At 37.7% G+C, this 24,340-nt stretch overlaps 1 protein-coding gene across 5 annotated transcripts in view; it reads left to right on the forward strand.

The window, feature by feature from the left end:
- The window catches only part of NAV3 (neuron navigator 3), a 553,670-nt gene that overhangs the window by 136,322 nt on the left and 393,008 nt on the right, over positions 1-24,340 (forward strand). For all 5 annotated transcript variants that reach the window (XM_054072776.1, XM_054072766.1, XM_054072783.1 and 2 more), the window contains exon 2: positions 1,908-2,304. In XM_054072776.1, the coding sequence (XP_053928751.1) occupies positions 2,224-2,304 (81 nt within the window). In that variant the 5' untranslated portion in view covers positions 1,908-2,223. The remainder of the gene's footprint in view (positions 1-1,907; positions 2,305-24,340) is intronic.

Genomic DNA, 24,340 nt, shown 5'->3' on the forward strand with positions numbered 1-24,340 from the left:
TTATCTGAGTTTTAGAATTGTTACAAGAGTAAAATGTTGATTGCTGCAGCGGTACCTCATGTTTCATCATCCTGCATCCTGGAATTAGGGACTTGTGGATGTTGTGGGTCCCCGAAACTGTCACATGGGAGGAATCACAGGTTGTGCCTGTGAGGTGCTGGGTAGGGGTGGGAGCAGTCTGTGCTTGATGTACGGTTGTTTACATGATTTCACAAGACAGATGAATCTTCTGTTTGCTTCTAGTTATTTTTAGGAACAGACTTGTCCTTATTGCGTGATTAGTCCTTTTTTAATATCGTGTTCAAATGTATGTTAAGATAAATACAGAAAAGAAAAAGGTGCCTCACATTGTAACCTGAAAATAACCACAATTTTATCCCTTGCTGGTCTGAAAGAGAGATTATATCTCATAGGGTAACATGCTGTCAGTATTTCTTTGTATCAATATTAAGCCCTTGATTTTGTCTGACTGTTGGTTTTATCCCACTCCTGCGGTAACAGCTTAAGTCTTTTTCCTGCAAAAGAAAGATTGCTATTTTAGTGGTGGGACTAGGTGTCCTCTAGTGATATTTCTTTTAATTCAGTGTTATAGAAAAATGGAGAACCCTTCATGAAGCATAGCATGTTTTCCCTTTAAGTGCTGTGTGAAAAAATGCAGATGTAAGAATACTTAGAGTAATCAACAACTAAGCCAAAACCTAAGTAGTAGGAGTTGTTTGACATGGTGTGAGCCTAGTGATGTCTTCTATTAAAAAGCATAAGCGGCTTCCAGTGCAAATACAGAAGGTTAGTTCAGATCCTCCTAGAAACAGCTGTCAGATTGACTGTCAGTTCACAGTTTTTGTTTCTGAACCACAGGTTTAGGCATCTGGGAGGAAAAAAAACCAACCAACCTATAGATGCCTAAATATGGATTTCTTTCTTTGGAAGAAATGAGGTTTACAATTTTTGGCTTAATAAAACTTGCACCTTGAGTCTGATTAAAAGAGAGTTTAATCTGATAGTGAGACTAGTAATGACTTCTGTGACTTTTGGATTTATTTATTTATTTTGTCAAGAGAAAATAACCTTTTCAATGTCATTTTGATAGAGACAGACTGCATGACCTAGCATGCACATTCAGTGCACTATCTAGACATATTTCTTATTCCATATGCATTAGTGAAGGCATACGGTGAACATTATGCATTTAAAACAAATTGAAATGGCATTCAAGTTATTTTTATGTAGGCTTCATCTACTCAGTTAATTCAGTTTAAACACAGGTGGCTTTCAATGGCACTGGAGGCATGAATACCCTACAATTCACTGTGAAAAATGACAGAAGAGATGCTGGCTCTTTTTCTTGCTCTTAGCAGAACTTTAACTTTCTGGCAAACACATCTTTGTTTGTAGTGTGTTTTGTTTTGTTTTGTTTCCCCCTGACATTCCTGCCATTTGTAGCCCTCAAGAGAACTTTTTTTGAGAGTTGTTCTTTTTTTAAGTTGTCACGTTGACTAGGACTTAGTATTTTCACTGCATCTCTGCACTGAGGTATATGATTATAATGAAAAAATTTCACTGTGCTGCTTTTAGTCAAATAGTCTTTGCTCTTCTCTTTCTTTGGACTTTTCCTTGATGGCTATAGCTGGAATTCACTGGCTGTTCTCCATAAATACTCTGCATGCTTGTTGCGATTTAGAGGGGGACAAGTGGGATAATGCATAGGTTCATCCTGTGAAGCATTAAATCACAAAACAGTGTTAATTTAAAAAAAAGAAAATAACACACACTCCTTAAAGCACCAGGACAAATAAACAAACAACCCCCGCCCCCAACCTGAGCAATAGATAATGAGCTACAAAGAGTGACAGCAAATTGCAAACCAATCTTGATATTTTTTTCCTTTTTTTGTTTTTCCTCAACAGGTTCATAGTCAGGATGTAACCTTCTGTAAAATGGAAACCTGTGAAGAAAGATACAGATAGCAGTTGGAGTTAAAAGCAGTGGATGAGTATTACTCTTCTTAAGCATCAGCTTTTTAAAACGCTATGGTGATTTGGAAAGTCCCAAGAGTGAACTGTGAAGTTTTCCTCAGCTTGGTTTCTTTTTCGTTTCTCCAAGTCATTGATGTTCAGAGATGGTGTGTGATGGAAAAACCCACCATGTCTGTGTGTTTGTAGCCCCTCATTTTTGGATTAGCTTGCTGTATTGCTGAGCTGATTTTGTTTTGAAAGACAAGGAATGAATGTGATGGATTTATCTTCAGAGATGAGCAAACATGGAAGGAATCCAATAAGTCATAAACTAGAAGATCAAAAGAAGGTAAGATTATTTTTAATTATACTTACTTGTATTTGAACCACTTGTGAACTTTTTGATGATTTTCAGTAAACTGGAAATTATTATGCTTTTGAGATTAAAGTAGTCTGCTGTGCTCACATAGTATTGCGGTATAGTGATCTGCTGTTATGGGAATCAATTTATTCATAATCTATTAATTTTCTTTCTAATACTGCTTGACTGCTTGGTAATTTTGTGTCAAAAGCTCCTTGAATTTGTCTAGCAATTGGTTTGGCAAAATCTTTGTTCACTACCAACACTGAGTTCATGGCAGAGAACTATTGAGTTGAAGTATCTGACATCAGCCTGTTTTGAGATTTTCATCCTTTACAATGGATATGTAGATTGAACCTTCCAATTGTATCCTACCAGTAGTTCTGTATAATTTGGTTCTCTGCTAATTTGTTGTTTTTCAAGTTTCATCCATCAGTACCTAAGGCATTTTACGCATATAAATTCATGGTTCCACAGTATGGAAAATCCTTTTGAAATCCCACTTCTGCAATGGACTGTCTTGAAAAGCTCACCTTCCCAGTTCATCTGCTTTACTCACTCATGCTATGGTCTGGAAATTTTTTAATGCTTATTTCATAAACTTGAATTTGATGTTTTTAACATCTTCAAGTCTTTCTTCTATTTTACCCATGCTTTATTGGTCTTTTGTTATTACACCTATAGATTTTTCTGAAAAAAAAGGTGGGTTTTTTATTGTGCAGTTTATTAAAAATTCAAAACTGTAATATGTTTTGTTAGATCAGGAAGAATTCATCAAACTCAAGTTCAGCAAAAATGTTTTGAAAAACCCTGCAAAGCCTTCTTTATCACATTCATTTACCTGCTTTTCTATTTACTTCTCTCAAATTTTTCTTATCATACATGGTAAGATCTGCACATAAATAAAATTTCCACCAGTGATGCCTCACAGGCTTTGTGGATTTTTTAGAACACGCAAGTCTTTGGTGGAAAAAGACTTTTTCAATCCCCAGGTGGTTCTGAGATTACTGTAAAGATGTTTCATTGTTTTATATCTACTTCTTATTAATCTATCAGCAGTTTCTCTGCACTGATGATGCCTTTCCGAAATCAAGTTGGCCATAAACGCCCTCTGTGTCTGCCTGTGTCTGATGAATACATAATTCCCTGAGCTTTTATCCAGGCTCCATGCACTACTGTCTCACTTACCTGAGTATATTTGATCTGGCTCTGCTGTGGGCATCACTTTTCTGTTGAACCAGGCAGGATGTGTGACATAGAATTAACATCAGATTAATGCACTTTTATGCTAGCTGAGGGGTGGTAGGATTGAGATGTTGTCTTCCTGGCATGCTGGGCTCTAAAGTAAGGTCTGCATCAAATGGCAGCCAGCAGAGAGAGTGAAGTCTGGTTTCTAGCATTTTGTGGCTGTGGAGTTCTTCATTTTACATCTTAAAATGAGATTTACTGGCCCCTTTGAATTACTGAGTAGGTTAATTACTGTGGCTGTTAACATCCAAATCATGTATTAGAGTGCAAGTATGCTTATTATAAAAAGTGCTGTTGGGCCGATTTGTTTATATTTTTTTTTTCAAATATTGTTGTGAAAGCTGCTGGCTAATGTTTTAAATAATTTTGATCTTGTTTGGGGAAATACAAATTGGGTAACTTTATGGACAACATAAATAAGACTGTTTTAAGACCTAGATAATCAAATACTTGGATTTAGTGCTTCTGTGATTTTGTATGTGTTAATCTAAGTCATTTGGTTACAGCCAATAGCCTTTTAAAGTGCAGAAAACTGCAGGAATTATAGCATGATAACACGTGGTGAAATTACTGGGAAAAGGTATTAAGCCTCTGGGCAGTTTTTTTTGTAATGGAAAAGACACAGAGGTATGTGAAAGGCCATACCTGGTGTAGAGCATAGGACTTTCTCCAACTCATAATTCACACCCTTCTGTGGCACAAAAGAAAAGCTGAGAAATGTTAGAGTTAATCTTACCATCCACTGAACTGTTTCTGAACCATTGTTATCTGATCTGGAACTGAGCGTGCTTGAGTTCCCTCTTCCCCCACTCCCCTCTTATTTCAAAAGGACTTTTTTCCCCTTCATGTCTTACACCTGCAGATTCAGTTCTAGAGACTGAGTCTTCAGATTGCTTAGGAGGAGAAAGTTTATTTCAAAGAAGATCTGTTATACCTCAAGGTCAAATGTTTTCTTTGAGCCAGCCTGTGGATGTTTTACCCAGCTGTAGAACTATGCAATGACCACCAAAAGCTCTGCAGCTGCTAAAAGTCTGTGCTCCTGTGGTGTGGTTGATGCTGAAGAAGTCAATGTGGTGATAATAAACAGAAGTCTGGTTAGTTTTCATTTCATGGAATTCTTATTAGTAATTTGATATTACTGATGTGCTGGTTAATTGGGTTAATTATAGAAGGCTAATATTTGAATAAAATTATGTTTTGCAAGTGCCATAGAAACACAAGTGGAAATAGTAATTTGGTTATCTCTTTATGCTGCATCAGATGTAAACTAAATTTGAAAATATGATAGACAGAAATGAGTGAAATAGGAGTGGATTGCTTTAGGAAATATTGGCTGACTTACTGGCTGATATGAATGCGTTAGTGGTGTTCTATCTGGATCAAACCAGGCAGAAGTCAAGCTGATTCCCTTGAATAGATGACGTTCTTGACAAAAATAGTATTCTGGGAAGATTCAACTGTTGTGTTGCTTTGGAAGGTATTGCCACTGGATGTCTTTCTGCACAGAGGAAAAAAATCAAATGGAGAAAAAGCTCCATGTTAATTAAGGATATAAAACTTTTCAGGTGGTATTAAAAATTTGGACTGTGCTTTGGCATTTAGCTTTTCTAATAATTTCATGGGATACCACATGCCATATACTTAGTTTCCTATAATCCGGATTTGGGTGTGGACACCTATATATAACTTTCGGGTTTTGTAGCATATGAACTGTCATATCTATAGAGTGCTCAGGTGTGCTCCTCATCTCAAAACCCATGAAATGCCATCACCTGCATTTTAAATAGGTGTGTGCTTGTTTTATGGCTGCAGAACTATCAAGCTCCTTAGCTTTTCTGTAGATGCAAGGACAGTTTTATTGATTTATGTCAGCTGTCAGCTTACTTTGTGCGATTGGCAGGTGTCTCTGACTGGGATGATACTAGACGTTTGACTCTCGAGGCTCAGGCACGAGGCCAGAACTGGGTAACTGCATAGAAGCAACAGTCCAGTTTCTGTGGCTGAAATGTTGGGGAAGGCTAACAGAAGGGAGTGCAGAGAGAAAAAAAGATTTTCTAAATATCATTGTAATCATTTAATTTGATGCCCTACAGAAAACAGGCATATGAGTTCCCCCTAAGAATTCTTTCAGCTGAGTGGAAAACCTCAGGAAATTGTTAATGAGCTGAATGGGCAGTCTGGGATGTCCATCAGCTTTATCTCCTTGAGGACTGTGTGTCCATGGTATCTTTGTCCAAAATGTATCCTTCCATCCTTCAAGCTGGATTTGCCAGCTCTGACCATGTAGAGGTTTCTATGATTCTGTGATTTCAGGTTAAATGCTGTGCTTCTGTATGTATTTGCTATTCCCACAGTGTACTGTACTTTATTTAAAAGGTATGATAATATAGAAGACTTTAGGACATAAATGCCAGCAAGCAGCAAATGCATGTATCACTGTTTAAAGTATGGTGTGTGAGTTCATAATTTTAGCACATGGTAAATGGTAGAGAGCTCTATGAACTAGCAGGCTGAACAACAGGATCCTATAGGCAGTGCTGCAAATAACCATTTTAAAACTCAGAAAACACTGCCTTACCTATCTGTATGTCATCATTCAGTAGGGCTCTTCTGTTTTAAAAATCAAAGTAAAAAATTGTAATTTACTCCTACATGCATGGTTTTACACTAGTGAAACCCATAAAATACATATCCAAATTTTCCTGACTACTCTAGTCAATTTTAATGCTTTCCCCCCCACAAGAAAGTCCCATTGTGGCTGTTTCTTTGACAGACTATCCAGGTTACTTGGGGTATTTGAAAAACACATGCTTGCTGCAGGCAGGCAATGCCAAGCCTTTGAATTATGCTGTATTTGTGGCCTTATTAAAGTCTGGAGAGTGGGGGTGGGAGGCTGAGAGTGTACTTTGCTGCGGGCACACGGACACGTGTCGGAGAACACACAAGCAAATAGCACAGGTTGCCATACTCTCAAGTACCATTTATATGCTTCATCCTGTGTAATCCTATAAAATTGTTTCAGAAGTATGACGTACAAAATGCTTCCCTGTAAAAGTAGCACTCCATCCCTTAGAAGTCTGGCATATCTGCTTTGTCTGCTAACTGATTTACTGCTTTCTGTTCCACAATGTCTGGGATGTTTCACTCAGTCGCTGTCCTGACTCATACTGAAAGATGTGCACCTAGACTCGAAATCCATCATGCAGAATATGGTAGTAATGATATTCTTGCACAACTGATAGTTTCCAGAAAGATAACCTTTGCACCTCTGCTGACACCACTGATGCATGTCGTGGAGTTCTGCACACCCGGAATGCTTGCTATGGTCCAGAGATAGTTTTTAATCACATTTTCTTTTAAAGTCTGTTAGCCAAAGGCCTTGGTCCTTTTGTTTAGAGAGGCTGATGCAAATCAGATGAAAATGAAGGAAAGGTTTTAGCACTTCACCAGCACCCTTCCAACTACATGCCTATAAGTCCAGTATAAGAAAGTGAAAGGATTTCAGTTGCTTTTAGAACAAATTACATTATTTCCTTCAGTCTTTATTTCTGTAGGGAGATGAACCACTGAACTCAGAAAGATTTTTAACAGATACCAAAAGTTTATTACTAGTTGATAATTAAATACAATCAATTAGCAGGAATACTAAACAAGCCTTGTCTACTGTTGGATGTTTTGCTGATCTCCCTAACAGCCATTTGGAGACTGGCTAACTGTCCAATAATCAGTCAGTTTTTGCTTGATAGGGTAAAATAGTAATTTACTGTCAAATGCATCATGCAGGCTTGACACGCAATCCTTTAAAAAGCAAATGAAGAGAAAAGGTTTAGAAGGGACAGGTGAAATGAGAGTGATCAGTATGTACATCACGCATTTCCTCCATCCTTGCCTGCTTCATTTTAGTCGATATTCAGTGCATGGAACAACATTTCAGGAAAGTCAGATGTTGTCACCAGGAGCCAGCCAGTTGGGCCAGGAGCACAATTTGTTCTCATGAGTGTGCTCATACTACACTGTCTGTGCTCCCCATTTTTGTGTCTCAATTTTAATTTGTATGACAACTACTGTAATCACCCAATGATGTTTTTAAAATTACTGGCATTAAATATTGTGTAGGCCAGGGTTGTCACTATTCTTATTTAACAGTCCATTTTCATTTGGGGGCTTAGGATCTGGATGATGTTGTTTGTTATCTCAAAAAAAATAGTTGAGTTTTCCCATCTTGTTTTTAATTCTCCCTCTGAGGCAGCTCTAACTGAGCTTTCTCTCCCTCCTATTCTCCCCACCACAGTCCCTCCTACACAGACGAGTATACACATTTTTATGCCCATCTGTATCTGTGTCAGGAGCTGCTTTGCAAACAGCTGGAGGGCTGAAGATTTGATGAAGAGTCAGAAACATCCTAAGCTCAATGTTCACTATTATCCCTTATCTCACAACAGCTGGCAGATTTTTTTATTTTTTTTTTTACAGGCTATTTATTCAGTGTTCTAACCAAAAGTAGTGAGGTAAGAAGATAGTGAAGGGTCTTCATGGCTGGTGGGATAGGTTTGTTGTCTATTTGCTGTTTCTTCTTTCATACCTTTGAATTAGTCAAAGGTAGGAAGAGCCCACTCAGCTGCGGGAATAAAACTACAGTTGTTTTCCAAATTCTTTTCTATACAAGCCTGTTATATATTACTTCCATCTTTCCCTTAAGCTGTTTCCCTCCATACTCCAAAAATTTTCTGTTTCAAAAGTTATGTTAGAAAGACTTGAATTATTTTTCTTTCTGTCAAACCTCCCTGGGGCCCCAGCACCTGACTCCTCTCACTCACTGAAATTCTTCATTGCACTCTGCTAGTGCAGTTGTTCCAGTTAAAAAAAAAAAACCCAAAGTCTTCACAGGCTCAATAAATGGTGTTAAATGTCATTTTGTGGAATATGAAATACATATTTAATAATTCATAGAGCAATTCACGTCCTCTGCTGCATGTTTACAGGGCTTTTTTCCTCCTGTTAGAGAACCATGATGTAAATAAGGGAGTAAACATGTATTCTTTTAATGCTTTTTCTTTTTCATTGCCTTTCCTAAGCCACTTTTTCATTGCCTTTCCTAAGCCACTATCTCCAACAAAGTCTCAATTACACAGCCCTATTTTGACTCAGTGCTGCACCAAAACAGCTGAGAAATTAAATACTGATTATTAAATTATTTTCTTAAAAAGATGCTGTCTATACTTTGTATTTCAGTAGCATGCCTCAGTTTCTTAGCTTGTTGCTTTTCATCCCCTTCAACGTTATCTTTAAACTCTTCCTATTAATGCCTGCCTGATAACTGAATAAAACTTGTATACCAGGTAAAAGTTGTACAGGATGTCATCACTGCCTGGTTGGAAGAAGCTCAGCTGCTTTGCAGTTGTTTGTGCTGGCAGGCTTTTGCGTAATCAGATAGCTGAAATGAATACTATTTTTTTGTGTACACATACAACATGATTTTGGATATGCACGATATAGTACAGAGAGAGGAAGAAGACAGCTTATCATTTGGATTGCTTTTTTTTTCACCCCACAAAAAAAATTAATACTATCTCTTTGTTGGCTTTGGTCGTCACTTACTACTAGAGGCACAATTTCCCATTTCTACTGATTACATTGCTATTAGTACATAAGTAAAGGTAGATTTAAGCATCTGGTCTCAAAGGGTCTTATCTAATTTGGAGTAAGATACAATGGCTAAGAAGCAATAACCAGTGAAATTCATAGGGGTAATATCTCATGATTACACAGTTTGCTCTAGGACACTTTGATGGTTACAAACTGTCTACAAGGTTTTCATTTGTCAAGTACAGAAAGAAAAAGGCTAGAGGCTTTCTACCATAAATCCTATTTTTTCATTGCTGTTGCTCTTTGCTTTTTCAAAGAAAGCTCTTGTTAGCCTCGAGACAAAGAACAATTTAAGTGATAATAAATAACTAAACTAGTAAATAAAGTTCTTTGTTGTTCCTTCTCTGCAGTGGTATTGCAAAATAAGAAAATTACTGTAATTGTTACTTAATAGTTTCTTGCTCTTACTGTTGTTATTTTTTTAAAGTGTTACAGAATAATATTTGTTTAAGTGATTTTGTCTTGAAATTGTCCTCTGAGAAAATCTGAGAAAATCTGCTGTATTTTGAGGATAAAATGCGATTAGAAAAGGGTTGGGCTACTGAAGTGGTGTGCGACCATGGCCTGTCTTTTCCCTTCTAAGAAGGAGCACAAGCTTGAGATGCAGTTGCACAGAGCACTGTACAGAGGAGAATCTGAACAGAGGCTTCTAGGTGATCTTGTAACGTTGTTTTGGGATTTTTATCACCCAACTTCATGAAGATCAACACCTTCAAAAAGTCCACTAGAGGTTTTCACAACCTGAACTCTGATCGTTGAAGTAAAGATGGTCTCATAAGAAGTACATTAGGGGTAACCATCCTGCTTGCTGTCTTTTCTTGATTATTTTTTTAAATCCTGTGGATGATCCTGTATCAAAATCAGCCTTAAGGATGAATACCAATTTTCTTGTCTCCCTTCCCTTGAAGTTTGAACTTTCCATGTGTTTTTTTTTTTTGTTCTCTACTGTGAACAGGCTGTGTACAACAAAGACTAAAGAATGTATAGCCAAGATTCCTCCCAAAATGTTGGGAAGTGTAAGTGAATATAATCTGAACCTCCTGCTTACTCCATTTGTGGGTTTAAATTGATTTTCTGAAAGGCTAAATCATGACTACAGCTGTTTGGATATAGGTGTAACTAAAGACACTTTTTTCCTGCTTGAATATAATTCTGCTTTTACATTAAGTGAAAGGTACTGCAGTGGTTGTAAGTTATTTGGGAAGACTTTTTGTTGTTGTTTTTACTGCATTAGTGTTTGGCTAGTTTCTTTAAATCATACTGTATTGTTACCTTGAGATTTTAACTGGATCCTAAACTCAGGTCAAGGCCTCTGCATCTTCCTCGTTACCTCTGCATTCCTGCACTACTAGGAAAGCATTACAAGTACTGTTGAATCTGTCTCTTGTGAATGATGGTCCTACGTATTTGCCTGTCTAATTCCCTTAGAACTCTTAATTGCTGAAGTTGGAAGGAGAAAGATCTGCTGCTGCTATATCCAAAGAAACAGACCAGTGAGGGACTGTACTGCAATGTGCCTTTGTAAGAGGGCTTTAAAGACCTTTATAAGACTGCATTTTGTGTGTGCTAAAGCAAGAATTCTCTTGTGAGGCTGTATTGTGTATCTGCTTATAAACTCATTCTAGATAGGTCTAGCCTTAAGCAACATGTAAGGGGGCAACCCAGACTGGGACTGTGGCTTTTAGCTTCTGAATGGACATATCTGCTGAGATAATTGACTGTACCTGTGAAAATTAATAGTCCTAAATTAAACGAGATTTTGTTTTCCTGGGTACAGTATGTCAATACGCACTCTGAATGGAAAGAATGGGAAGTGGTGAAAAAGCTTGGTACAAATGCAGAAATGATGCAGAAATGTTTGAAGCCTTGCTTCTGCCTTGCTTCTACAATTGAGTTTGCTAGGATTTATGCATGCTTACTAATTGAAAAACACATGGAAACCCTTGCACCCCAAAACCTGCAGAATTAGGATCAAGGTATATTGCTGAGGTCACAGCAGTTTATTACAATAGTTTTATAATGCAGACAATCCTTAAACGTGAGTCTCTTGAGTCTGGGTATTGCACCAACATGAAAGACTATGCTTTGTTACACCTTACACTGAAGTGTGAGGTGCATTCATGCTGTGTTCCAATAAAATAATACTGTGTGGAGATGCTTCATTTTTCATTTTTAATGCCTGGGATCTCAGCTTTTCTCCAGTGCTGAGGTACAAAAGAATGTAAAGGCAGATGAGAACTCTGGAAATGGTTTGCATTTTCTTTTTAGTACTAGCTCTTTTTATTTTTTCCCACAGCTGGTTACTGTCAAGCACATGCATATCTATTTTAATTTAAATATAAGTATGTGTATATATACACAAGCGACATAGTTATGCTGTATGTTTCCTGCAGGTACTTGAGCAAAGCTTCTTTGCTAAGACCAAAGAAAATGTTGATAAAACAGAGTTTAATACCGATATATTTCCTCTACTTCAAAACAGTGGTTTTTTTTTGGTTTTACTGTTTTATAAAAACAAAATTCAGGATACTCCAGTGTGAAGTGAATGTTAGAATATTATAATTTATTTGTAGAAGGTCTTTCTAGTGCATTTGGATGTAATAAAATTGCATGTCAGTAGACACTGCTATATGTGAGACCTATGAATTTTTTTAATATTAAAATTCCTTCATGTCTTCTAGGATTTTTTGGTATTGGGCACAATTATTTCTCCTAATGGCACTTTTACCTGAGTGACCCAATGTAGGTTTTGTCAGGGAAAGGAATAGCTCCTGGCATCCAGGGCTTTATCTGAAGTTATGTAGCAAAGCAGCTGCTGTTCCGATTTAACATTTATTATTCTTGAAGGAAAAATAAAGCTGTGGTTGAAATGCAAGTCAGCAGGCTGTCTTTATTAGTCGGGCTCTTAATATACTTTTTTTTTCTGTTTGCTCCTCCTGCCTTTTTGTTGTTGTTGCTGTTGTTTCCTCCTTTCTCTGTCATGTGTTCTCCTTACCCATCATGTTCTCTCTATCCTTACTGCACGTCTGTTGCCCTCTATATGTTTATTTTCATTTTCCTTCTTCCTTGCTCAAATTAACTCTGCTTATCAGTTTTTTTCCCAGTATATGTGCATATACAAACACGCAGATAATTGTGAGTGTGAATATGCATATCTACACATTTATTTGTGTGTACAAGTATTTTGAGTGGGTGCTTGCATATAAACGGTTAATATGGACATTAAGCTCTGATGTAATCATATTTTAAAGTATTTTGCTTTCTCTGTATTCCTTTTGTTTCTTGATTTTTATGGAAACTAGTATACTTAGCTCAGGGTCTTTGTCACCCTGTTTCTTTGTATGTGTGCAGGTGCCACGCTTAGAACAGGAGTCACCTGTCTATAACTAGGGCTGTTAAGTCTTTTAAAACAAAAGTACAAGTAATTTTACAGTTTGAAATTTTTGTTTAAATGGATAATTTTTTCATTTTTTTTTTTTTTTAAATCTGCATTTCTTAAATTTTGTTGGTGAGAAATTTGTGTGTTCACACGTTTCCTCTTGTAGAGCCTGGTAGTGTTTTCCAGCTCAGTCAGAAACGTGGCAGTTGCTCTTGGTTCCTCATAGGAGAGGCAGTCCAAAAAACAATCAATGCCTGTTTCATCTGACTGACGTGGAGCAGGAGGAGTAAACATCCCTCTTATTAAAGCCCCTAAACTGATGCCACTAGTAAGCTGCATGGTAAGTCCATGACAAAGGGTGCAGTTATTTGTAAGCACGGTGGAGGATTCATACTAATAAAAAAGGACTAGGGAGAAGCTGCCAGTAATCTTCCTTTCTTTCTTTTTTTTTTAAATGCCTTATTTAAACACCATGTCTATGATTTGTCATTTAGAAGGAAGGATTTCCAGCAGGTGTTCTTTTTGGCTCAATTGTAGAGATCAGATGACTTTAGATTTATTGTTGGCATTGTAAATGAGAACCAAAGTAGACTACAATAAATAAATGCACAGGGATTCAACCTCTAGAGCACTAGCAAGTAGCCATACAGCAGTAAAACATTTGGCCCCTAGACTTATGCATCATTTAAAACAAGCTTTTACCTAGAGTTACTACAAAACATGCCCTGATATCATGAAGATATTTCCTACTTACTTAATGCGTAGTGACTGAGCCACATATTGACTTCTTAATGGTGATTTTTTTTTTAATTATGTTGACTTCTTAAACAAAAATTAGCTTAGGCATCTGTCATTTTTTAATGCTTTTTAGGTAGCAGATCAACATTAAAGCCAGTATTCTGGAAGACTGTTATTTAGTTTGCCTGAACCTAGCCTGTATTCAGAGTGAAACAGTTACTGCTTTGTCAGACACCATCTGTATGTGTCATGTAATAGCTTATTAATAATATAAATATGCCTATTGACATATTACAATTGGTGCTGTATTATTTTTAGGAAGGATGATGTGTGTACAGGTTGGGACAGAAAGGCTAACGGGCTGTTTCTTTTCTAGCTTTGTCAGCTTTCTTTGTATGCTCAGGGGAAGTTGCTTAAACTCAGTTTTATCCATCTGGAAAATTATAAGATCTTCTGAATGACTGCTTTCTCTCAGAGCATTAAGATCCTCAGGTTGAAGGTCAAATATATTTGCCTGGTGTTTAAAATAAGCACGTTGCACTCATGGCTGTTTATTTGTATAGGGCAGAGTCATGAATCAGGATACAGTTGTGTTGCTACTTTAGGACCACAGTAAAAAAGACTGTCTTGCTTAACAGTTTACAGTTTACTTGTCGTTTCCCTTGATTCCATTTTTTTTATTTGGGCCCTAAGAGTAGAGACTTTTTCTTGGTAGAACGTGATCTATACAAAGACCACCCATCACTTAGGAACCAAGTAGTACTGTGCACGGCAAAGGAGGGAGAAGTTTGTGTACACAAAGTAAGGAACACACAGGGTTTTTCTTTCTGTCATACTCACCAAAAGCTTGTAATGCCTGTTGTGATTTGACCCCAGCCAGCAATTTTGCATCACACAGCTTCTTGATTACTCTCCAGCAGTGGGATGAGGGAGAGATCAGAAGAGTAGAAGTGAGAAAACTCATGGATTGAGGTAAAAACAGTTTAATAAATAAAGCAAATGCTGCACATGCAAGCAAGGCAAGCAAGCAGGCACAGGTCTCAATGGGCGAGGTTACTCAAAGCCTCATACAACGTGGCCTTGAACATCTCCAGGGATGTGGGGCATCCACGACTTCTCTGGGAAACCTGTTCCAACACCACCCTCACAGTAAAAAATTTCTTCCTAGTATGCAATCGAAATCTACCCTCTTTCAGCTTAAAACTGTTACCTCTCATGCCATAGCTATGCTCCCTGATAAAGAACCCCTCCCCATCTTTCCTGCGTGCCCCCTTTAAGTACTAGAAGGCTCCTATAAGTTCTTCCCAGAGCCTTCTCTCATCTAGGCTAAACAAGCCCAACTCTCTCATCCTGTCCTTATAGGGAAGGTGCTTCAGTCCTCTGATCATCTTTGTGGCCTTCCTCTGCACTTGCTCCAACAAGTCCATGTCCTTCCTGTGCTGAAAACTCCAGAACTGAATGCAGTAATCCAGGTAAGGTCTCATGAGAGCAGAACAGAGAGGGAGAATCACCTCCCTCAGTGTGCTGCTCAAATTTCTTTTGATGCAGACCAGGATATAGTTGGCTTTCTGGGCTGCAAGCACACATTGCGAGCTCATATTTGGCTTCTCATCTACCAAAACACCCAAGTCCTTCTCTTAAAGGCTACTCTCAATCTGTTCTCCACCCATCCTGTAATTGTGCTTGGGATTACCCCAACCCAAGTGCAGGACCTTGCACTTAGCCTTGTTGAACTTCATGAGGTTCACACAGGTCCACCTCTCAAGCCTGTCAAGGTCCCTCTGGATGGCATCCCTTCCCTCCAGTGTGTCAACTGCACCACACAGCTTGGCGTCATCAGCCCACTTGCTGAGGGTGCCCTCGGTCCCACTGTCCATGTCGCTGACAAAGATGTTAAAATAATACCAGTCCAAATACTGGCCCGTGAGGAACACCACTGATCACTAGTCTCCACTTGGATAACAAGCATTGTCCACAATTCTTTGAGTGTCACCAGCCAGCCCATTCCTTATCCACTGAGTCATCCATCTGTCAAATCCATGTCTCTCCAATTTATAGACAATGATATCATGTGGGACAGTGTTGAATGCTTTGCCCAAGTCAGTTACTCTTCCTTTATCCATAAATGCTGTAGCCCCATCAGAGAAGGCCACCAAATTCGTCAGGCATGATTTGCCCTTAGTGGAGCCATATTGGCTGTCACCAATCACCTCCTTATTTTTCTTGTGCCTTAGCAGAATTTCCAGGAGAATCTGCTCCATGATCTTGCCAGGCAATGAGGTGACGCTGACTGGCCTGTAGTTCCTAAGGTTTTCCTTTTTTTTTTAAAAAAAAAAGGGGGGCGGGCTTGTGCTGGTGGTATTTCCTCTTTTCCAGTCAATGAGACTGCTACGACTTCTCAAAAATATGGGTAATGTCTTAGCAACTTCATTTGCCAGTACCCGCAGATGCAGCTCATCAGGTCCCATGGACTTGTGCACCTTCAGGTTCCTTAGATGGTCTTGCACTTGATCTATTCCTGTGATGGGCATATAGAATCATTAAGGTTGGACAAGACCTCTAAGTTCATTAAGTCCAACTCTCAGGCCAACATCATCATGCCTACTAAACTATGTCCCAGAGTGCCATGTCTACATGTCTTTTGAATACCTCCAGGGATGGCAACTCCACCACTTCCCTGGACAACCTATTCCAATCCTCAACCACTCTTTCAGTAGAGAAATTTTCCAATCTAAACCTGGTGCAATTTGAGGCCATTTCCTCTTGTCGTATGGCTAGTCACTTGGGAGAAGAGACCAATATCCACCTTGCTAGAACTTCCTTTTGGGTATTTGTAGAGATCAGTAAGGTCTCCCCTCAGCCTTCTCTTTCCCAGACTAAACAACACCAGTTCCCTCAGGTGCTTCTCATAAGACTTGTTCTCCAAATCCTTCATCTGCTTTGTTTCCCATCTCTGGACATGCTCCACCAGCTCAATGTCTTTCTTGTAGTGAGGGACCCAAAACTGAATGCAGCATTCGAGGTGCAGTGTCACCAGCACTGAGTACAGTGGCACAATTGCTTCCCTACTCCAGGTGGCCACATTATTTCTGAGACAAGCCAGGATGTTATTGACCATCTTGGCCACCTGGCACACTGCTGGCTCATGTTCAGCCGACTGTGAAGCAACACCCTCAGGTCTTTTTCCACCAAGGCAACTTTCCAGCCACACTTCCCTAAGCTTGTAGCGTTGCATGGGCTTGTTGTGACCCAAGTGCAGCACTAGGACAGCAGGCGCAGGTGCATCCCCTCCCAACTTCTTGTGCTCAACTTCTTGTTCCTTCTCACTGGTGGGACGTTGTCAGAAGCAGAAAAGGCCATGAATCTTTGTAAGCAGTAACTAAAACTTGCCTGTGTTATCAACACTTTTTTCAGTACAATCCAAAACATAGCCCCATACAAACTACTCTGAAGAACATTAGCTTTATCCCACTCAAAACCAGAACAATGCCTTAGCTGTTACTCCGTTGCATCTATATTTTCTCCTAATTTCCTGATTTTTCTCCATTTTAGTAATCTAAACATGCTCTCAGGACTAAACAACCCATTTGGCTGCACATTAGACAGGGGAACATATTCTTAATTCATTCCGTTTAGGTGGTAGCTAAAGTAGCTGGCACTTTCTTGTCATTGTCAGCTTCCACACAACTACTTCTTATGATGCTGCTTGCTCTTTCTATATGTTTAGAAATGGTCATTTAAAGAAATCATTGCAAGAGCTGCAAATGGATCAGTCAGAGAGAAGGAAGAAAGAGATAATAGAAGAAAATTACAGAATTTTCCTAACATTTTCCTGTGCCAGTTTAGACAACTGTGTTTTTGTTCTTTTCTGAAAGCAGATGGGAGTTGGTTGAAGTTTCCTCTGGAGCAGCATCAGTCCTTGTATCAAATAAGCTTTCTGGTTCAAAATCCAAAGGAGCTCTCTTCTTAACAAATGTACAAGTAATGCAGGAGGATTTGCAGTATTACCAAACACACAAAAAATAATAAAGTTATGCATAAACCCAATACTTATTAGTAAAAGCTGTCAGTAAGGAGTTAACATTGCATCAAGATTTAATTTACATCTCTTGCAGAAAAAAGACTTCAATATGCTATGCTATCCCATGCTCAGCAGTAATGAGCTAAAATCGTATGTAAACATTATAAAAAAGGATGATCCCAAAAGCACAATTCCTAAGTGGATCTGTAATTCAAAAGTGTCAAAGAGTTATTATGGAGTCCTTAAAGTTCATGTTAGCCCATCAGAAGCAGAAATAGTGAATGTCTTCTGCTTTACTCTCTCCTCCTCTCCTGTTGTGTTTTTGTTCACTTTTGATTAGTATTGCTGTACTGTGAGCAAATTATTAAGCATAAAAAGAGAGACAAAATTATTAAGCATAAAAGGAGACACACCTTTAACAGTAGTTAGCCTTTTTCTTGCCCTTTACTTATCTGTATATGCCAATCAAATTATTAAAATAAATAACGTCATTCTTCCACAACATGTGTCTAATAATTGTGGCCAATGCAAATTTGATCTGTCAAAAATCTTGTTGTGTTATCTTGATATGCCAGTTTATGATACAGCTAGAGAGAAAGGCAGAGTTGTCATTTGTTATCAGAACAGCTGGCATAACAGACTGGAAGTCATGTGCTCCAGGAATTAGTTTTTTACCAAGGTAAGTTCAGTCGCAGATTTTTAAACTGTTAAATTTGCCGCTTAGGCTGTGCTGCTTGCCTGGGTAACAATTTCAGAGGATATAAAATAGAAATCGTGGAAGATATGTTGGGGGGGTGCTGCTTTTAATTTTTATTTTCTTCCCCTGTAAAGGAGGTTTCCAGTCTCTTCTGTGTAGGAGTCAGAAAATGTATGCTATATAGTTGTTTATTTTCTGTTGAGTTTTGGGTTTTTTTTTTTTCTCAGTAGGATTTTTCTTAACGAAACAACTGAAACCTCTTTAAGGGGGAAAAATAAATCCATTACTGCCATATGATATTTTTCAAAAGTACTTTTTCCTTCCTGTCATGAGATACTGCTTAAGACAATGTCTTTTGAGTATGCCGAATTCCATTCTTTCTTTCCTCCTTTACTGCAGCACACATTTAGGAATGCTATGGACTAAGTATTCTTAGAAATATACCACTTCTATCAGGAGGGTTTAAATTCAGAAGAATAAAGTGTTGTGAGTTCTCCGTGGGAAAAAAACCCAAACATTTTAGACACAAATATTTATTTCTTTTGGGGTTTGTAATGAGCCTTTAAAACCATACATGGTCAAGGGGCAGGAAAGCATTTGTTATATTTGCAAGATAATCTGTGACTGTCTTGGTGCTTATCTCCAAGCATGTGCCATAAGTGATTGTAACATCATGTTTTTTCTACTGCTATGAACCAGTTCTCAAAATCAAATCAGCAGCTCTGCATGAATTTTTTTAAGAGGTGGAGTATAGGTGGCAATCACATGGTGAAGTTGTGTTTAGATTTATGCTAAAATACTTGACAGTTATACTTTAAAGGTGTAATTACCCAGACCTCTTAGATAACAGTGGGAATCTTTCCAGTGATTTTGGCAGGCTTTCTGCTGAGCCTTTCAGTTTTTGATATTATATCTTTTGCAAGAAGTATTTACTGGAATTTTAAAGAAAAAGCAATTAATATTGATCTTTTTTATAAAAAAAACAAAACTGAAACCCCAAACAAACCCAAATGTAGCTACTCACTGCAGGTGAGAGTTACAATCACCATCAGTTGCCAATATATGTATACTTTTTGTGTGTGCATGCAGATTGAGACAAAACTTGGGCCCTGAGATCACATTCAGGAATTTAAAGTTAGACATATCTGTAGCAGCTTACCTCATTGAGAACAACCTAAAATCAGTTTGCCAAACACAGCTGTGCAAAGCATCTGCAGGCCTGTTGGTGTCCACACTCTTTAGTGTCACCTCTCAGAGGACATTAGTTAACCTGAGTGAAAAAAAATCCTAATAATGAATAAAAAAACCCCAAACATCCAAGTACTATGAGGGGGGTTCCTTCCTGGCTTTGTTTTTAAGGCAAAAATATAGCTTGGTTTTAAAGACTGAAACTGTTCAAATTACAATTTGAATGAGACCCCTAAATGAGACTGACCTTCCAGATGAGGATTATATTGGTTGAATTACCTCTAACACCATTTGGATCAAATATTTACTCTTTCGGAGAAGAGATTAAAAATGTCCCTTAAAATTCAATGTTAAATGTAGCTTAGTTTCAGATTGATTTGACAGAAGGGCCAGAAATTACAGGCTAAACTGGTATCAGAGACACAGGATGATATTTGTATTTTATGTAAGCGTCATTTCTCATGGAGTTACTTTGCTTCTGGCAATCTGGCCGATTTCTCCAGATTCACTAGCTATTATGGTTCCAGAGGTTCCCACATTGTGCTTTAAAGATAGACTGCACTGCTTTCACACACAGCACACCCAACCTGTCTTGTATACAAAAGAAGATCCGTCAGTTAAACTGAAGGGCTGACATGGGTCAGGGATTTAGAAATGGTCTTCCAAGTGCTGTGAACTGGGGAAAGTGACTGCAAGGTTGCTGTGTTCTGTATGCTCTGGGCTGCACCAATAAGTGGTTACCCTACAGCCCTTGTATCAAGTCCTACCTCCTGGTGAGGAAAGACTAAAGTTGTCTTAAGCAGAGTCTAGATGAAAGCAAAACAGAGGAGGAACAGTTTTCTGAGTGATTCCTCCTCTCATAAACCCCTTATTTTTTTCAAAGTTGAAGGTAAATCAGCTGTTAGGTGGTAGATGAGAAAGGTTAATGAGAAATTTATGCAGATGAGGTTTTTTTTATTTGTTTTTAGACTATGTGTGGAAAGACTGTTGGAAAAGTGCTTATATGAAGTTCACAGTAGTATACTGAGGTTTGTGTCCTTAGAGACCACAATAATTGTTCCTGATTTTCTCAATATCAGATAGAACTTTATCTGTACAGTATTTTTATTTAGTTCCCACAATGCGATGTTTAAATTATTGTGCTTGTTTTATATTATATTTATTAGGTTTTAATAGAAGCATCAGCTAGTTTTGGAAACCCAGTTGCCGTAAACCTCAGATCTTTGGTACTACAGATTACTCTGCATGAAAACATAGCAGTATATTAATATTTCTGGCAATTTCAGATACATGCAAATATGAGGTTAATTTTTTTCTTCTTTCACAGAGTTAAGTTATGTTGTTTTGGTTTTTTGTAAGTTGGAAGTTTCTGGATATCATTCTTACGGAAATAAATGCAGAAGATGAGAATACTTGTTCTACAGGTTCATGAAGCTAACTTCTAGTGAGGATTACATTAAACTCTTCAGGCAGCGTGGCTCTAAAGGCCACTGAAAAGAAAATCAAGCAGTAGATTATTGGGGAAAAAGAACAGATTGTCTTCCTTGAATAAAAATCTAGAAAAAATGTCATTTAAAATATGTTTCATGTCTTTATTGACAACCTGGAATTTTCAAATTACCTTTTACCTTTTTTTATATTCTTAGCACAAATAAAGAACAGTCCAATTATCTAATTTGAGTAAACTTTTTAAAAGACTGTGTTGCGAAAAGGAAATACGTTGTACTAGGAGACAATGGATACTTGCCTTTCCGTGAAGTTTACTAATTTTTTGAATAATAGATGCCTATAAATTGTCTTGCAGTACTAATTTTAACCTATAATCCAGATATTGTCTTACATTATTTATTTGATATCCGCTATCCCCATTGTTCAGCAATGCAGTACCTTCTGTGACTGAGGTCACTGAGAAAATGAGGAAATCCAGCAATGCCTGTATGCTCCCACCATAGCACAAACTCCTTGGAATTGCTGTAATTATGACAACAATTGTGACCTAAGCTTGTCAAATGTTCAGCTGACTGCTGCTCTTCTCAGATGTATTAGTCTCTTTTTGTTACTGCATTCTATTTTCTTTCTCTGTTTTTTCCTTTCTTTTTCTTGGTCTTAGTCCCCTTCCTATGGTATTTTATCACAAGGTGAAGTTGCAAACTCTTTGGGACATTGACTTCCTTCTTATGGCATGTCTGTGCAGTCCTTAGTTAAACTAAGGCTGCAACCTAATGTTTTGCTTTTAGGTTAGTTAAGGTTTAGAAAATATTTGTTTGTGAATTTTGTTTCTTTTTAATGTTACCAAGAGAAAACAGATGGATCCAGCTTGTTCATTATTATAGCACAGGGTGGAGATCCATCTATTTCAGTGCTGTCGTTTTGCAGGAACGCATCCACTGGGTGTTGGCTTGCAACATGCAAATACCTGTCTTTGGCTTGGCTTTGACAGCAGCCGCCTCAGGGAAGAATAAGTAATTACTATCATCATTGTTATTTCATAGCAATTTATGTTCAGGAAGCTCTTTAGAGTTACAGTCAGGGCCAGGAAGTCCCACGATGGTAGATGCTTCTAGTAAACATACAAATCACCAGTTGAATTGAAAAACTGGCCGCCTAAACAAAGTTAAGCAGCATATTTTGAGCAGCTAGTCTACTTCAGAAGCTTTCCAATATCAGACAACTTGTTTTTACTTGTAATTGCATGTACCCCCACTATACTTAAATATGTATGCTTGTAAATGTCCTGAATAAAATATGATATTTGAAGGCTTTAAGTCTAACCATAAACTAGATATGTTCTACCATATTTTTAGTGTGGAAAAAATTGACAATTAAAGTTAGGTCCGTAATGTAGAATGCTACAGAACGGCATAAGTTAGTGGTGTTTGTTAATTCATGTGTGGCTGTACTTTCATTTAGAAACATGGTGAAAGTAATGTAGCAGAAGTGTCAGCTTTCTCTGGGGAAGATAAGATGCCATGCTAAAGACTTGTTCTTACCAGCCTAATTTTCACTGATATGGCCATGACAAAGACCTGCCTCATTTTTTTTTAGCATTTTCTCTATCTTGCTCTATAAAGCAAAACAGTAGCTTAATGAAAGTGTCATCAAATGTTCTTTTCCGTGTTTTTTTTAAACTTCTTAGCCTCTACTTTTCTTTTTTTTGTTTCATATTGTACAAATATTTGATAGCATTAAATGTGAGGGTTCGACACTAATCCTTTCAACTGCAGAATAGATAGCTGTAGAAATAAATGTACTTAGAGGATATTTATTCATGTTTAATGTTTAACTGTAGTCCTGTTAATTAATGCTAAGTTGCCAAAAAATCCAAAAAAATTGTCTTCCTTCCCCCCTGATTTAAGTGGAGATAGGTGGTCAGACGATTATTAGACTTTTCTTGAAGGAGAAAATGGTGCTGCATAGGAAGGCTTAACTATTTGTTTGTCATTTTTACATTACTTCAGTAGTGTTGGTGTTACAGTAACATCTGGCAGCTCCAATCTAAATCCAGATCATGTTGTGCTTGTCACCATACATAATTATATGGAGAAAAGTCTTCTGCACTAAAATCAGTGTACCGGACCAAAATGTATATGAGCAGATTGGGAAGTTATAATTAATATCTATGATTCTTTGGTGTCATTGTATTTTTTTCGATGTACTGATTGTCTCAGTCATGATCTGTAGGAGTGATTGTAGCTCGAATTTGTCTGAGAAATGAAAATGCAGATACTTCAGGCATTATTGACTTTGAAACCAGTAAGCATAAGATGCTTCAGCTATTAGGGAGGGGAAGAGGGAAGGAAAACTTTCAGGTATTGTTAAGAGACAACATATTTGAATTTACCTAAAAGGACTTTTTTTTATCTGCTAGAGTACAGGCTGTGGTTTGATGACTGTCCTGTATTCTCATGACGTTTTGCCACAATTAAAGTGACATCTGCTAGGATATCAACTTAATTGAGGAACTTCTCCCTGCGTGAATAGGAAACTCTTGTGTTTGAAGGGAGGTGATCGCTGAATTAAAAGCACATATAGAAGTTTTGAATAAATTCAGGTAAAGCAGAAAATTTTATAATTAATAGGAAAATGTAGCCATGTTTGTACGTGTTCTCAGGGTAGAAGTCTCTATATAGGAAGAGAGAATCATCTTGACATCAGTTATATTGTTATCTGGTACGTTTCTGTAACGAAGATTTCTCCTTCCTGTTTTGATTTTTTTATGGAGCATGTAGACTCAAAAGTCTTAATTCAGTTTTCTTTCCTTTAAAGAAGTGTTTTGGTGGCTTGGGACTCACAGAGCAAATTCTGTCAATAAGTGTTTCTTCCATCATTCTTACTATGTTTTCTTCTCAGTTTTCTGAAGGCAGACAGATAAAGTCATAATGTTGAATAACAAATCTCGTGAAGTTAAATTTGGAAGAGGTCAGCACTGATGACAATGAAAAAGGCTTCTGTTGGTTAGATCATAGTATAGTTTGGATGGTCAACTGCTTGTAAGAGAATCTGCCCTGATAACAGAAGACAGAGACACCATTGTTACCCTTGTTTGCAAGTGTCTGCATCTTTGCTAGTATACAAGTTTTGGTGATTATTTGTGGTTGTAAAAATACAAATGAAACAGCTTTGATGTTTTGGCTTAAGGATTTTTAAACAGTAGCTCCTAAATCAATGTACTCTGTAGAACTGTTGGTACTTCTTTGAGAAAACTTTGCCTTTAGCTAAATCCGTGTGGTTGCACTGGAAAATAAGAACCTGTTGTCTGAGAACAGCTGAAGTCAAAATGTAAAAAATGTAAAGACCTTTAAGTCACATATGCCACTGAGAGTAAAATTTGATCTGCAGAAGTTATTTACTGCAGTTGGTGTGACACAAGCTCAAAACAAAAAAAATGCTTGATTTTCAGTTTCAAGGTAGAGTGTAAAACTTCCTCCCTCGCCAAGAACAGTACATTTAACATGGATACCAGGGAAGAATTCCAAAATGTTTTACATTTTGCTTTCAAAAGTATCAGTAAGAACTGTCATGGAATGCAGCAAAGGAAACATGCAGTATTCAGTATTCCTAGCCCTTCCCAGTGTACCTTGTCGGCCACTTTGTGCTGCCACAATAT

The sequence above is a fragment of the Cuculus canorus genome, chromosome 1 (genome assembly GCF_017976375.1).
Source record: "Cuculus canorus isolate bCucCan1 chromosome 1, bCucCan1.pri, whole genome shotgun sequence".
NCBI classification, from domain to species: domain Eukaryota; kingdom Metazoa; phylum Chordata; class Aves; order Cuculiformes; family Cuculidae; genus Cuculus; species Cuculus canorus.